Source organism: Carcharhinus amblyrhynchos, chromosome 15, assembly GCF_965287045.1.
Source record: "Carcharhinus amblyrhynchos chromosome 15, sCarAmb.v2.hapA, whole genome shotgun sequence".
NCBI lineage: Eukaryota > Metazoa > Chordata > Chondrichthyes > Carcharhiniformes > Carcharhinidae > Carcharhinus > Carcharhinus amblyrhynchos.
Window position 1 is genome coordinate 28,262,885 of NC_137338.1, and position 15,124 is coordinate 28,278,008.

A 15,124-nucleotide genomic window follows, 5' to 3' on the forward strand; every position below is an offset into this window, starting at 1 on the left:
AATACAGGATTCCCCAGGTTGATATCAACAGCACCATGGATGACCCATCGGTAGTAGCCGAAGTCATGAAAGCTGTCAGCCAGCGATCCAGTGGCAAAGCCCCAGGGGCAGATGCCATATCCATAGAGGTCTACAAAGCTGCTGTACTTATCGAGAAGCTCACTGAGTTGTTCCAGGCCTTTTGGGAGCTAGGAACTCAGGAACTTAAAGATGCTTCCATCGTACACCTCTACAAGAGGAAGAGCAATTGGCAAGTATGGGACAACCACCGAGGAATCTCACTGCTCTCCATCACAGGAAAAGCCCTCGCAAGAGTCCTGCTAAATCATCTTGTCACTCATCTGGAGCTGGGCCTGTTTCCAGAGTCACAGTGTGGCTTCCGCACAGGTCGTGGGACTATTGACATGATTTTTGCTGCACGCCAATTTCAGGAGAAGTGTCAGGAGCAGAATCGCGAGCTCTCCACAACCTTTGTTGACCTCACAAAAGCCTTCAACACTGTCAGCCTTGTGGAGGATAATGTCAAAGTTCGGCTGCTCCCCCCAAATTCATTCAGTTGGTACGCCAGTTCAATGATGGCCAGAGTACTGGGTGGCAGAGAATCCTCCTGAGGCATTCCCAGTCACCAATGGCATCAAACAGGGCTGTGTGCTCACACCCACACTGTTCAGCATGATGTTTACTGCCATGCTGAATGGTGCCTTCCAGGACAATGTTGCTGGAATCAGTCTCAAGTACAGAGTGGATGGGAAGCTCTTCAACCTGAGGAGACTTCAAGCTATTACCAAACTGAAGGAGACTGTTCTGAGAGACTCCCTCTTTTGCCGATGACTGCACCCTGTATACTGGCTCAGAGCCAGAGATGCAAGTCAGTATGGACAAATTTTCCACGGCTTGTGACAATTTTGGAGTCACCATCAACATTAAAAAGACCGAAGTCATGCACCAGCCTGCTCCTTGTGTACCGTACACATGACCTATAATCACAATCAAAGGGCAGAAATTACAGACAGTGGACCAGTTCACTTATCTTGGCAGCACCCTCTCCCAAGCAGTGACTATTGATACAGAAGTTAACTGCAGAATAGCAAAGGCAAGTTCTGCTTTCGGTAGACTGTGCTCCATTGTATGGGAACGTCAAAGAATCAGCCCAGCAACAAAACTGAAGGTCTACAGCATCATAGTACTCATTACCCTCCTGTATGTCTGTGAAATGTGGACTGTGTATCGAAGGCATGCAAGACAGCTCAATCATTTCCACATGACTTGCCTTTGCAGAATATTACACATCAGGTGGCAAGACAAAGTACCAGATACTGAAGTTCTCTCTAGAGCAAGTCTACCATCAGTCTACACACAGCTGATGAGAGCGCAGACCCGGTGGGCAGGTCATGTCATCCGTATGCTAGACGAGCGTATACCCAAGCAGCCCCTTTTTGGGGAACTCTCTGCTGGAAGATGTTTGCATGGAGGGCAGAAGAAACATTACAAAGACACACTCAAGGCCTCCCTGAAGTCACTTGACATAGACATGACCACTTGGGAAACACTGGCACAAAACTACCTGGCGCTGCCTCATCCACAAGGGCTCTCAAGTTTATGAAGCAAGATTCGTTGCTGAAGCACAACTTAAGCGCGAACTGTGCAAGTCCAGAGCCACGCACAACAACTACAGTGTCTACACAAGTCTGCCCAATAGGTGCCAGGACATTCCGTGCCCAAATTGGCCTGATCAGTCATCTTCGGACACACCGCATCCAGCCTCAAAATGACTAATGGTGTTGAGGTCCTCATTGACGACGATGGACGAACAACAACAATGTGACCTCAAACTTTTGTATCTGACATTGTTCTGCTGTCATGGAAAGAAACTGTTTTTAAGGTACTGGCAAGCTTCAAACTTATTCTTCCTCAACATGCGCCTACTGGATCTAACAATTATCACCCTCTACCCCTCTTGCCTTCCAAGTTATGAACTCACAAGCACATTAAGTCTTGAACCTGGTGATTTCCTCACGTATATGACAAGGGTGTTATTGTCTGATGGTGCCACTTATCCACTGCTTCTTTGAGAAGAATTATCTTTCATTTTCTCTCCTCATTTGGATGTCCTGGAGGAACAAAACATCCTGTCCAACATGTTCTGTGAGACTAAACACCACCAAAGAGGGGGAGGAAATGTAAAGCAGAAGGAACAGACTTCGTGATTTAAAAAATGGTCACCAGGGAACATGGTGATCCTGTCCTCTTTCAAACTTTGAACACCTGTGTTTTCCTGAAGGAGTTAAGGATAAGCTAGTAAGTAGCCACACTGCTTCATTTTTCCTATCCCCAGAGCACAGAGGTCAGTTGCAGTTACAAATTGATATATATTTATTTATACAACAGTCCATAGTGCCCGTGATGGCTCTTTGAGAGAGTAATGCTCTTTCACCATATCCACGCAAATTCAAGTAGATATAGCCACAGTAATTTATTTTTTGGAAACGTAAAAACAGAAAATAGGAGCAGGCATAGACCATTCGGCCCTTCGAGCCTGCTCTGTTGTTCATTGCGATCATAGTCAGAAGTCTCACGATACCAGGTTGAAGTCCAACAGGTTGATTTAGTATCAAGAGCCTTTGGAGCGCTGCTCTTTCATTTAGGTGAGGTGGTATTCTCTCACCTAATGAAGGAGCAGTGCCGGCATTTCCACATCATTGTGATTATGGCTGATCATCCAACTCAGTAACCTGTTCCTACTTCCCCTCCCTGCCATATCCTTTGAGCCCTTTAGTCACAAGTGCTATATCTAACTTTTTCTTGAGAACAAACAATGTTTTGGCTTCAATTGCTTTCTGTCATATAGAATTCCATAGGCTGACCGCTCTCTGGATGTAGAAATTTCTCAGCTCGATCGTAAATCATTTACCCCGTATCCTCAGACTGTGATCCCTGGTCTGGACTCTCCCACCATCAAGAACATCCTTCCTGCATCTACCCTGTCTGCTCCTGTTCGAATTTTATAGGTTTCTATGAGATCCCCTCTCATTATTCTAAATACCAGCAAATACAATGTTAACCAACTCAATCTTTCCTCATATATCCATCCTGCCTTTCAAGGAATTGGTCTTAGGAAACCATCTCTGCAAGAATATCCTTTCCCAAATAAGCAGCCTAAAACTGCACACAATATTCCAGGTGTGGTCTCACTCAGGCCCTATAGAATTGCAGCAAGCCATCCCTGTTTTTGTACTCAAATCTTCTCGCAATGAAGGCCAACGTACCATTTGTTTTCTTCACCACCTACTGCACCTCCATGCTTATCTTCAATGACTGGTGCACAGGGCCACACAGGTCTCGTTCCATATTTCCCAATTCTAATATATGGCCATTCAGATAATAAACTATCTTCCAATTTTTGCTACTGAAGTGGATATTGTCATATTTATCACATTATACAGCATCTGCCATGTATTTGCCCACTCATTTAACTTGTCCAAATCATACTGAAGCATCTCTGCCTCCTCCTCGCAGCTCACCATCCCACCTAGCTTTTCGTCATCTGCAAATTTGGAAATATTACATTTAGTTTCCTCATCTGAATCATTAATATTGTGAATAGCTTGAGTCCAAGCACTGATCCCTGCAGCAGCCCAATAGCTGCTGCCAGCCACTTGGAAAAAGACCTGTTTATTCCTACTCTTTGTTTCTTTTTAAGTTGCTAATAAGTATGCTTTTGCCACATTTGCAGGTAGTGCCCTTGGATACACTCATTTCCAAGGTCAGATAAACCAGGACTTTTCAGGTCCATGTGACTCAACTGCATGCTGCCTATACAAAGCTGAAGCATCAAGAGAACTCATTTCATTGACAAATGATCAGTAGATTTGACTGCACAACAATACAGCTTAGCATATTTTGTATAATTACAAACATACATATGTATGAACATATGCATTAGGAGCAGGAATAGGCCATTCGGCCCCCTTGAACCTGCTCCACTATTCAGTAAGGTTATGATTCATCTGATTATGGCGTGAACTCCACATTCTTCCTCCCTCTGAAAATTTTAGTCGAGCCGTTAAAATATTCATTCACCCAACCTCCACCGCTCTCTGGGGAAGGGAACTCCAAAGATTCACAACCCTCAGAAAAAAAATAATTTCCATCTTCAATAGGAGTGGCGTTGTTTTTAAACTGTGTTCCTCATTCTAGTTTACATAGGGGACGTCTTGTTAAACATGAGAAATATATAAAAATGACAACACTTTCATCAGAAAGGAAGCAGTAGTACATGTTTAATCTAGATTTTCTAAAATTCATTTATTACGGTTGCAAGGCACTATATCACAGGAGGGGTTCCAATATAATGAAACCATAAGGATAGCTTATATCTGAGGAACTGCGCTATACTAGATCATCCCTGTACAACAATCACTCCCTCCGATTTTCCAACCCTCCCCGTGGGAAATTCCCACTGACAACCTCCTTACATCAGCAAGGCTAACATCAGGCATTCAATCAGTTGGAGTTCCCACAATATAACATTACCGGGGAGGCAGTGGTATTATCACTGGACTGCTAGTCTGGAGGATCCAGGGCAAGATCTGGGGACCTGGGTTCAAAACCCACCATAGCAGATCATGAAATTTAAATTGAATAAAATTCTGGAACTAAAAGTCTAATGATGATCTTGAAACCATTGTCAATTATTGTAAAAACCCATCTGGTTCACTAATGCCCCTTTAGGGAAGGAAATCTGCTGTCCTTACCCAGTCTGGTTGACATGTGACTCCAAAGCCACAGCAATATGGTTGACTCTCAAACGCTCTGAAATGGAGGGCAGTTACAGATGGGCAACAAATGCTGGCCCAGCCAGCGATGCCCACATCCTGTGAATTTATTTTTAAAAAATTGCCTTCCCAGTTTCTGATGAACTATGGCAGCAGCAGCATTTGCCATAGAAACTTTATATTTTTTTTAAAAAAGTAAACATAATCACAATGAACTGTTTCAAACAATGAAACTGCCCTTTCCTGGTCCAAACAGCTGTTCAAGTCTGATCACTATTCAAGCAGCAGGGAGTATCGCTAGTGGGCTGCACTCCGATTGTCATCTGGGAATAGCAGCAACCCTCATATTTCGTAATGCTTCAGCTGAAGCTTGCAGTATCTTCAGTTCCTCTCTTCGCAATGTTGCCACCAGCTCCAGCTGTTCTGAAACATCACCCATTTCTTTCAATAGTTTGGAAATCTGTAAAGAAGACAACAATAGAAAAATATACCCAGGCTGCTCTGAAATCCAGACAATTTAATTTGATAATTCCCCCCTCGCCCACCCACAATACACAGCCAGGGCAGACAATCCAAGCAACAGATGTGGAGAACAGAGAAGTAAAGTTCACTGCCAGTTTAGCCAGCAGAAGCATATTCGACATTTTTGGTTCGGTTATATGTTCTTGTTAAAAAGGAAACATTGAGTTCAAGTAACTGCAGCTCTGTTTACTGAGCAGAACCATCCACATATTATTCCCCTTGGTTTTTATTTTCACCGCCTGCATTCCCCATGCATGCTAAACCATTCTCAGGCTAAGATAATTAACAAGCTCCAGTGTCTGGGTTCCTCCCAATGTTATTCTTCAGTTCACTGCTGGGTCATTCTTAAGCACAGCACAGGTTTATTCTGTTCCTCTTTAGATCAAGATTTTCCTCTTGTCTCTCCTCCACTCATCCCCAAAACAGGTTCAGGAGAACACAAACCTTCCTACTCTACGATGGCATTCATTAGCCATTAACATGCTGCTCAACTGTTGTAACTATGAGAAGTAAATTGATACTTCAGGTGACTGGACTTTGTTAGGTGCAGATATTGTAATCAGGTTTCCTCTCAAGTCTCTACTTAAAATGAGTTGTCCAGTGTAATTTAAAATAAAACTCATAATTTGTTCTTTGGCAGACATTACTTGTAAAGCCGCACAGGACTTTGTGAGCTTTATTTGCAACCCAATTTGGCAAAAAATACCAAATGTTCATTGTTAACTTTGGGATGGGAATAGAGAGAAGAGTCGGCACTCCATGTGTTAAAACATCTCTGGTCACATTCCCTAAGTGACAGTAAAACATCTCTGCTCACATTCCGTGTGATAGTCAAACATCTCTGGTCATATTTCCCCTGTTGCTATTGGATTCTGTGTAGAAACTGCAGATGCAATAAAAAGTTTATACACATAGGGAACATTTTTCTTCAGTTACTTTGGCCATCTTTCTGCCAGATTGACACTTCTCTGCAACTTTTTTTCCAACTCCAAGCAGTCTCTGCACTCCTTATATTATCTCTATTTCCACTGAATGATAACTCCATAAAATTTATTTGAGGTATTCTGTCAATATAATCATAGCAGACACTCGGAAGGAGCACGTAAGGAGCTCTGCGTCACTGATGTTGAAAAGAAGGACTGGATTTCAGCAATGTGGATTCTAGTTTTGATACACATTGAGTAGTTTCACAATCTATTAAATTTAGACTGAAAATGGCTTTAACAGAGTAGTTCAAAGGAAGGGTTGATGAACAGTCTACGAGTTCAAAGCAGTGTTCATGTGGAAACAAGGTTTTTTAATACTCATTTCACAGAATGGGGTGTTATTGGCTGGGTCAGCATTTATTGTCCATCCCTAATTGCTCTCAAGAAGGTGATGGTGAGCTACCTTCCAGGCACTTCCAGGTGCCACTGTTCCCAGGTATCATCTGCATTGTCCTTCGAGATGATAGTAGTCTTGAGTTTAGAAGGTGCTGTCTAAGGAGCCTTGGCGAGTTTCAGCAATGCATCTGGAGGATGGTACAGACATTTTGAATCTGGATGACTCTTTGTCAGAGTTGCGATGTTGTCTCTATTCTCTCTCCACTGATGCTGTCAAACTTGCAGGTCAGAAGCTGGGAATTCTGCAGCAAGTAACTTACCTCCTGATTCCCCAAAACCTGTCCACCATCTACAAAGCACAAGTAAAGAGTCCAACAGAATACTCTCCACTTGCCTAGATGGGTGCAGTTCCAAAAACCCACAAGAAGCTAGTCAACTCCAGGACAAAGCAGCTCACTTGATTGGCAACCCATCCACCACTTCCAACATCCACTTCCACCATTGATATACAGTGGCAGCAGTGCGTACCATCTACATGGTATGCTGCAAGATCTCACCAACGCTCCTTCAACAGCAGCTTCCAGACTTGCAACAGCTACCACCTAAAAGAGCAGCAGATACATGAGAACACCAGAACCTGCAAGCTCCCCTTCAAGTCACTCACTCACCATTATCACTGTTCCCCTCAGTTGCTAGAGGACTTCCCCCCCTCAAACACTATGCCACATAGACTGCAGCACTTCAAGAAAGACAATTAGGAATGGGCAATAAAAATGCTGATCTAGTCAGCAATGGCCACTGTCCGTGAACGATCTTAAAAGTATATTTTATGATCACTGCACACATCTAGGCACTGAGAGAGCACAGAGTCGGCTCATTACATCCTTTCAGGTAACGTGTTCCAGAGCTTACCACTTTTGAAGAAAAAAATTGCCTCATCTTCTCTTTGTTTGCTGATTTTGTCTGAAAAATGTATCTTTTTTTACTGACTATGTGGTCAATGAAAATAATTTCTGTTTACTGACTCTGATCAAAACTCTAATTGGGCAGCATGGTGGCACAGTGGTTAGCACTGCTACCTCAAGCACCAGGGACCAGGGTTTGATTTCTGGTTTGTGTCACTGTCTGTGTGGAGTTTTCACACTCTCCCCACGTCTGCGTGGATTTCCTCAGGGTGCTCCGGTTTCCTCCCACAGTTCAAAGACGCGCTGGTTAGGCGAGCGGATTGGCCATGCTAAATTGCCCCTTAGTGTCAGGGAGACTAGCTAGGGTAAATACACGAGGCTGTGGGGATAGGGCCTGGGTGGGATTGTAGTTGGTGCAGACTCGATGGGCCAAATGACCTCTTTCAACACTCGAGGATTCTACGACTCTATGAAAACCTCTCATTGTTTCAAAAACTTCTATTAAATCTTCACTTGACCTCCTCTGTTCGAAGAAGATCAACCTCAGTGTCTCAAGTATCTCCACATCACTGAAGTCCCTCATCCCTGGTATTGTTCTGCCAAATGTCCTCTCCGCAGCCTGCACATCTTTCCAAAATCCTGCATTGTACATAAAACTGTACAAATGCTCCAGTCTGGAGCTAAAATGGAGGTTCATGGATGTTTCACATAACTTGCAAGTTGCTTTTGTAGTCTATTTAAAAATCCCGTGAGGCAAAATGAAACATCACAAGATACGAGAATACTCACTTCTTGTGTCGCCTTTTGGTTTTCATTCATAAGGTGGGAACAGAGTTTTTCTGCAAGTTCCAGACTACTCTGCTCGTTATCAGCAGAGACAGACAGGCCAACCAAGATGTTCTTTCTCTGTAAACTGCAGAAAGAATCAAGAGTTCAATCTTCACCATCCTCTCAGAGTGTCAGTGGAAAGTTTCTCTCTTACATCAGACTGTTAACATGAAGAACTTTGTGGGTGGAATTTTCCCATCCAGCCCACCACAATTCCCATGGGAACATGGTGCACGGACCATGCAAAGGTCCATTGACCTCGGGCAGGATTTTCCGGCGAGCGTGGCCATAAAACCCTGCCCTGTGAGTTGTCTCCAATATGCACCCAGACTCTCAATGCAAAATGGTTCTTATATTTGTTCTTAGAACATGCTATTCCGAGCTATCGTGTACTGGGAATGGTGATGGATATTCTCCTGAAACACTTTGTGGTCATAGTGCTGCCACAATGATTTTAGGCAGGAACAGAAAAATGCTGGAAAATCTCAGCAGGTCTGACAGCATCTGCAGAGAGAAAATAGAGCCAATGTTTTGAGTCTGACGGGTCATCCAGTCTTGAAACATTGGCTCTATTCTCTCTCCACAGATGCTGATTTAACTGCTGAGATATTCCAGCATTTTCTGTTTTTGTTTCAGATTCCAGCATCCGCAGTACTTTTTTTTGCTGTTAGGCAGGATATTAGCTGAAGGAACGAAGCAACAGAACAGGCGTTGGACCTTCAGCTACTCAAGTTGATTCCATTATTAAAGTGGATCAAGGCTCTTGGCATGGTGACACAGTGGTTAGCACTGCTGCCTCACAGCGCCAGGTACCTGGGTTCAATTCCCGGCTTGGGTCACTGTCTGTGTGGAGTTTGCACATTCTCCCTGTGTCTCTGTGGGTTTCCTCTGGGTGCTTTGGTTTTCTCCCACAGTCCAAAGATGTGCAGGTTAGGTTGATTGGCCATGGTAAATTGGCCCTTAGTGTCAGGGGCACTAGCTTGGGTAAATACATGGAGTAGTGAGGATAGAGCCTGGGTGGGATTGTGGTCAGTGCAGACTCGATAGGCCGAATGACCCTCTTCTGCACTGTAGGGATTCTATGATTCTTCCATACCACAACTTCCATCTACCCACCTTTATCCCACATCCCTTGATATCCTTAATAAAAAGTAATCAATCTCAGTCCTGAAATATTCACAGCCTTTTGGGGGAAAAGTGAGTTCCAGATTTCTAATAGCCTTCAAGTAGAATGAGTGCTTCCTGATGTCATTCCTAAACGCCCATGTCTAATTTTAAAATTAATGCCACCTTGCTCTCGATACATCCTTCAGAAGAAATTTCTCCATATTTACTCTATTCCTTTATCAATTTAAATTACGCAGTTCTATCATTCCTCAAACCTTCCCAGCTCAAGCACATACAAGTCATGTTTATAGAGCCAGCTCTCGTAACTTGACCCTTTAAGTCTGGAAAATCTGCCAACACGTATTCCATGACTAAGGCTCTGTATAATTGGAATATCACTTCCTCACTTTTGAATTCCAATTTCTTTCAGATAGGCTTTTTGATTACACTGTATCTGTGCAATAGCTTTTGATGATTTTCTGTATGCGGACATCCATAAGTCAAGTAAGTTCCTCCCAATAGCCTATTTTGGAGTCACTTACATTGCTGCTTTACTCTCTTCCTCCACTGATTGTAGGGGAAGCAGTGGTGAAGTGGCATTGTCACTGGACTAGTAATCCAGAGACACACAGTAATGCTCAGGGGATCTGGGTTCTAATCCCACTACAGCACAGTGTGGGGCAGCATGGTGGCACAGTGGTTAGCACTGCTGCCTCCAGCATCAGGGACCTGAGTTTAATTCCCGGCTTGGGTTGCTGTCTGAGTGGTGTTTGCACATTCTCCCTATGTCTGCATGGGTTTCCTCTAGGTGCTCCGGTTTCCTCCCGCAGTCTAAAAGACGTGCTGGTTAGGTGCATTGGCCATGCTAAATTCTCCCTCAGCGTACCCGAACAGACGCCGGAGTGTGGCGGCTAGGAGATTTTCACTGTAACTTCATTGCGGTGTTAATGTAAACCTACTTGTGACTAATAAATAAACTTTTACTTTAAGCAGGTGGTGAAATTTGAATTCAATTAAAAATAACTGAAATTAAAGATCTAATGATGACCATGAAATCATTGTTATTCGTAAAAATCCAATTGATTCATTCACAGGAAACAAAGCTTATCTGGTTTGGTTTACTTGTGACTCCAGACCTACAGCAACGTGGTTGATTCTGAAATGGCCTATCAAGCCACTCAGTTCAAGAACAATTAGGGATGGGCAAAATGCTGGCCTTATCAGTGACACTCACATTGCATTAATTAATTCTTAATAACTATTCAACTAGTATATCATTTTCTTACTATTAGTTTTGCCTACACTTGTCTTCAATAAGCCCCATTCTCTTTACCTTTGGAGCCTTTAGGGATACTGATGTTGTATCACGCCAAATATATATTTAATACTTCCCATTTTCTGTTCGTATGTTTACCCATTACATATCAACTGAACTGTAACCAATTCAGTTCACATCCTTTCAAAGTTGGCCTAATTTAACAATCACATTATGGCCACGATTTTTGATCAGTAAAGGAATTAAGGGCTATGGTGAGCGGACAGATAAGTGGAGCTCAGTCCATGAAAAGGTCAGCCATGATCTTACTGAATGGCAGAGCAGGCTCGAGGGGCCGGATGGCCTACTCCGGCTCCTAGTTCTTATGTTCTTATTTACAAGACCACCAGATTTCTAACACATGGGATTCTCCCATCTGTGACTAAGTTCCGTGACGGGGAATGTCCCTGTTGCAGAGGGCGACAGGAACCCATGCCATAGCTTCCATCCTCAATGTAATTAATTATGCATTTTGGAGTTTTTTGCCATCCTCTTCCACTATGGAACATTGTACCTTCATATCTGGGTGCCACAATTAAAAGGTGCCTGACATTACTGACCATCAAAGAAGGAACATGAATCTCCAGGAGCACTCTGGCAGCTGGACTTCCTCGATGACACAGAAGCTGGAAGATCCACCTGATAAACAGTACCCACCCCCCTGCTGTGGTGTTCCAGAGTCCAGGGCCAATGTCCCAAACCCTAGCACCCAGAAAGCAGTGTACCAGTTATAGAGTTATAGAGGTTTACAGCGTGGAAACAGGCCCTTTGGCCCAACTTGTCCATGCCGCCCTTTTTTTTAAACTGCTAAGCTAATCCCAATTGCCCGCATTTGGCCCATATCCCTCCATACCCATCGTACCCATATAACTATCTAAATGCTTTTTAAAAGATAAAATTGTAGCCGCCTCTACTACTACATCTGGCAGCTTGTTCAGACACTCATCACACTGTGTGAAAAAACTGCCCCTCTGGACACTTTTGTATCTCTCCCCTCTCATCTTAAACCTATGCCCTCTAGTTTTAGACTCCCCTACCTTTGGGAAAAGATATTGACTATCTACCCTGTCTATGCCCCTCATTATTTTATAAACAACTATAATGTCACTCCTCAGCCTCCTATGCTCCAGAGGAAAAAGTCCCAATCTATCCAGCCTCTCCTTATAACTCAATCCATCAAGTCCCGTTAGCATTCTGCACTCTTTCTAGTGTAATAATATCCTTTCTATAATAGGGTGACCAGAATTGCACACAGTATTCCAAGTGTGGCCTTATCAATGTCTTGTACAACTTCAACAAGACAACCCAACTCCTGTATTCAATGTTCTGACTGATGAAACCAAGCATGCCAAATGTTTTTTTCACCACTCTGTCCACCTGTGACTCCACTTTCAAGGAGCTATGAACATGTACCCCCAGATCTCTTTGTTCTGTAACTCTCCCCAGTGCCCTGCCTTTAACTGAGTAAGTCCTGCCCTGGTTCAATCTACCAAAATGCATCACCTCGCATTTGTCTAAATTAAACTCCATCTGCCATTCGTCAGCCCACTGGCCCAATTGATCAAGATCCCGTGGCAATTGGAGATAACTTTCTTCACTGTCCACTATGGCATCAATCTTGGTGTCATCTGCAAACTTACTAACCATGCCCTGTTTATAGACCGCAAATCTATTCACAGTTTCCTCAAAGATCAGCAGTTTTGCTGATCCATGTCATCTCCATGAGAAATTCTCCAGTGCATTTCTTTTCCATTAATGGCTTCAGGTTTCTGATTTTTTTTGCCCATCCCAGGGAGATTATAAGGGTCTGAGGAGTATAGGGAGTGTGGGTGATAGAAATATTTACTCATGAATATTTTTCCTGTCAAGAGCATAAAGTAGGTTTGATGGACTGGTCAATTTGGTATGGTTGTAACTTATTTCTAGTTGTGTAAGTTAAGAAGGATGAAATCCCCAGTTTGGAGATCCTGAGATTGAACAAGTTCAAGCACTGAGAGGTTTCCTCATGTGACTAACCCAAATTGCGGGTGTTTGGCAATGTCAAGTTGTCCCCAAATATCCTCCCAAACCCATTAGAATATCCCCCAAATCAAAATAGGCATAAAAGGATTAAATAATCAGTGCCCAAGAAAATGTCAAACCAATTGCATTCAAGTTTTAAAATTAACTTTCAACCCATCTGACCTTCATTCATACCAGTTAGGCACAGGGGATCATTTAAATTGTTAATGTGCTTTACAAAACCAAACAAAGAATTGGGGGGGGCACAGTAGCATAGTGGTTAGCACTGCTGCTTCATAGCTCCAGGGACATAGGTTCAATTCCTAGCTCGGGTTGCTGTTTGTGTGGAATTTGCACATTCTCCTTGTGTGGGTTTCCTCCTGGGGCTCCAGTTTCCTCCCACACTCCAAAGATGTGCAGGTTAGGTTGACTGGCCATGCTAAAAATTGTCCCTTAAAGTCATGAGATGCATAGGTTAGAGGGATTAGCAGGTGGATATGGGGGTAAGGTCTGGGTAGGTTTATTGTTGGTGCAGACTCAATAGGCTGAATGGCCCCCTTATGCACTGTAGGCTTTCTATAATTCTATACCACATGGCAAGACTGACTGGAGATAATTAGGATTCAGTTTTGTGGGTGGGTTTTATTGTGAGAGGGTCAGTTTTATGGGCTATTAGAGGTTTGATGGATAAATGTAAAAGCTTGTGCTCGTTACGCCATGCTCACAAAATAAACGGTTTACTCCTTTACCTACAGAAACCCCCACATGACTTTTCACCTGTAACCCATCACCACGGGAGTTATATATTTAATCAAAAGTGCCACAAAAAATGGAGACTATCAGGGAAAGTCTCGCAAAGTTTCGGGCAATGCCATGGCCTCGCAAAGTGTTTTCCCAACCACACTTCTGGACTGGGTAAAAGGTATAAAAAGTTAGCAAAAGGTAAAGTTTATTCATTAGTCACAAGTAAGCCTTACATTAACACTGCAATGAAGTTACTGTGAAATTCCCCTAGTCGCCAGAGTTCAGCACTTGTTTGGATCAATGCGCTAACTAGCATGTCTTTCAGAATGTGGGAGGAAACTGGAGCACCTGGAGGAAACCCACGCAGACACGGGGAGAATGTGCAAACTCCACACAGACAGTGACCCAAGTCAAGAATTGAACCTGGGTCCTGGTACTGTGAGGCAGCAGTGCTAACCACTGTGCTACCGTGTCACCCCGTATACTGAATAGTTCTAAAATGGAATTAGATTTTTTATATGTTGAGACTTTAAACACCTACTATTCCTCTGGCCTGAGACAAAACACCTTAAGAACTGTCAGAAGTCTCCAAGATGGTCCATCTACTCCAAACGTCAGGTTTCTAGAAACAAAAAATGGAATGGTAACTTGAGTGATAGCAAAACAAAGATTTACATGAAAATATAAATTTGTTAAAATCACAAATATTTTTGACTGGGGTACTCTTCCATTAAAGTCATTGTTGCTTCGATGTCCATTTTTGCTTCCCATCTTCCAGTCCTGAAATGGAAGATTGTAGGAGCTACTGTTCCTGTGGGCCACCATGACTAGTGGACAATATCCCAAACCCTGGTATCCAGAAAGCAATGTACCTTTCAGGACACATCTACAAAATAAACTACTCCTCTAACTACAGAATCCCCCACGTGATGTTTCACCTGTAGTTCATCACAACAAGAGTTGTGTATTTAAAAGATCTCATGGCACGCTTGCAAAGAGTAGAGCAGCTGTGTGTACCATCTATAAAACACACAACAGGAACTCAGCAAAGCTCCTTAGATAGCACTTTTCAAATCCACTACCATCTAGAAAGACAAGGGCAGCACAGACCTTGGAACACCACCACCTGCAAGTTCCCCTCCCAGCCATTCACTATCCCAGCTTGGAAATATATCGCTGTCCTTTTACTGTCATTGTGTCAAAATTGTGGAATGTCCGCCCTAACAGCACTGTGGGTGTACCTATATCAATGGATTGTAGTGGTTCAAGAAAGCAGTTCACCAGCACATTCTCAAGGGCAATAAGTGCCGGCCTAGCCAGTGACACCCACATCTCATGAATGAATAAAAGGAAGTCAGCAGTGACTCAGTTGATAGTATTCATGCCTCTGAGTCAGATGGCCAACTCCAGACACCCAAGCATAAAATCTAGAGGATGTAAAAGATCTCCTGGCACGATTTCAAAGCAGTATAGGGGAATCAATTCTATTTATTGCTGGGACACAGTTTCATCCTCAATTAAAAATGCCGACAAAAACGTACATAAACTTTGTACTGCCTTATCATCTCCATGATTGTGATGTGCAGCTCAGAACTAAAGTCACTG

The 15,124-nt window shown here is 43.2% G+C and overlaps 1 protein-coding gene across 2 annotated transcripts in view; it reads right to left on the reverse strand.

Moving 5' to 3' along the window:
- Positions 1–2,406: 2,406 nt before the first annotated feature.
- setd4 (SET domain containing 4) overlaps positions 2,407–15,124 on the reverse strand; it is a 43,767-nt gene continuing 31,049 nt past the window's right edge. For both annotated transcript variants that reach the window (XM_080203677.1, XM_080203678.1), the window contains exons 8-10: positions 14,061–14,141; positions 8,314–8,437; positions 2,407–5,235 (exon numbers count right to left, since the gene is read on the reverse strand). In XM_080203677.1, the coding sequence (XP_080059803.1) occupies positions 5,095–5,235; positions 8,314–8,437; positions 14,061–14,141 (346 nt within the window). In that variant the 3' untranslated portion in view covers positions 2,407–5,094. The remainder of the gene's footprint in view (positions 5,236–8,313; positions 8,438–14,060; positions 14,142–15,124) is intronic.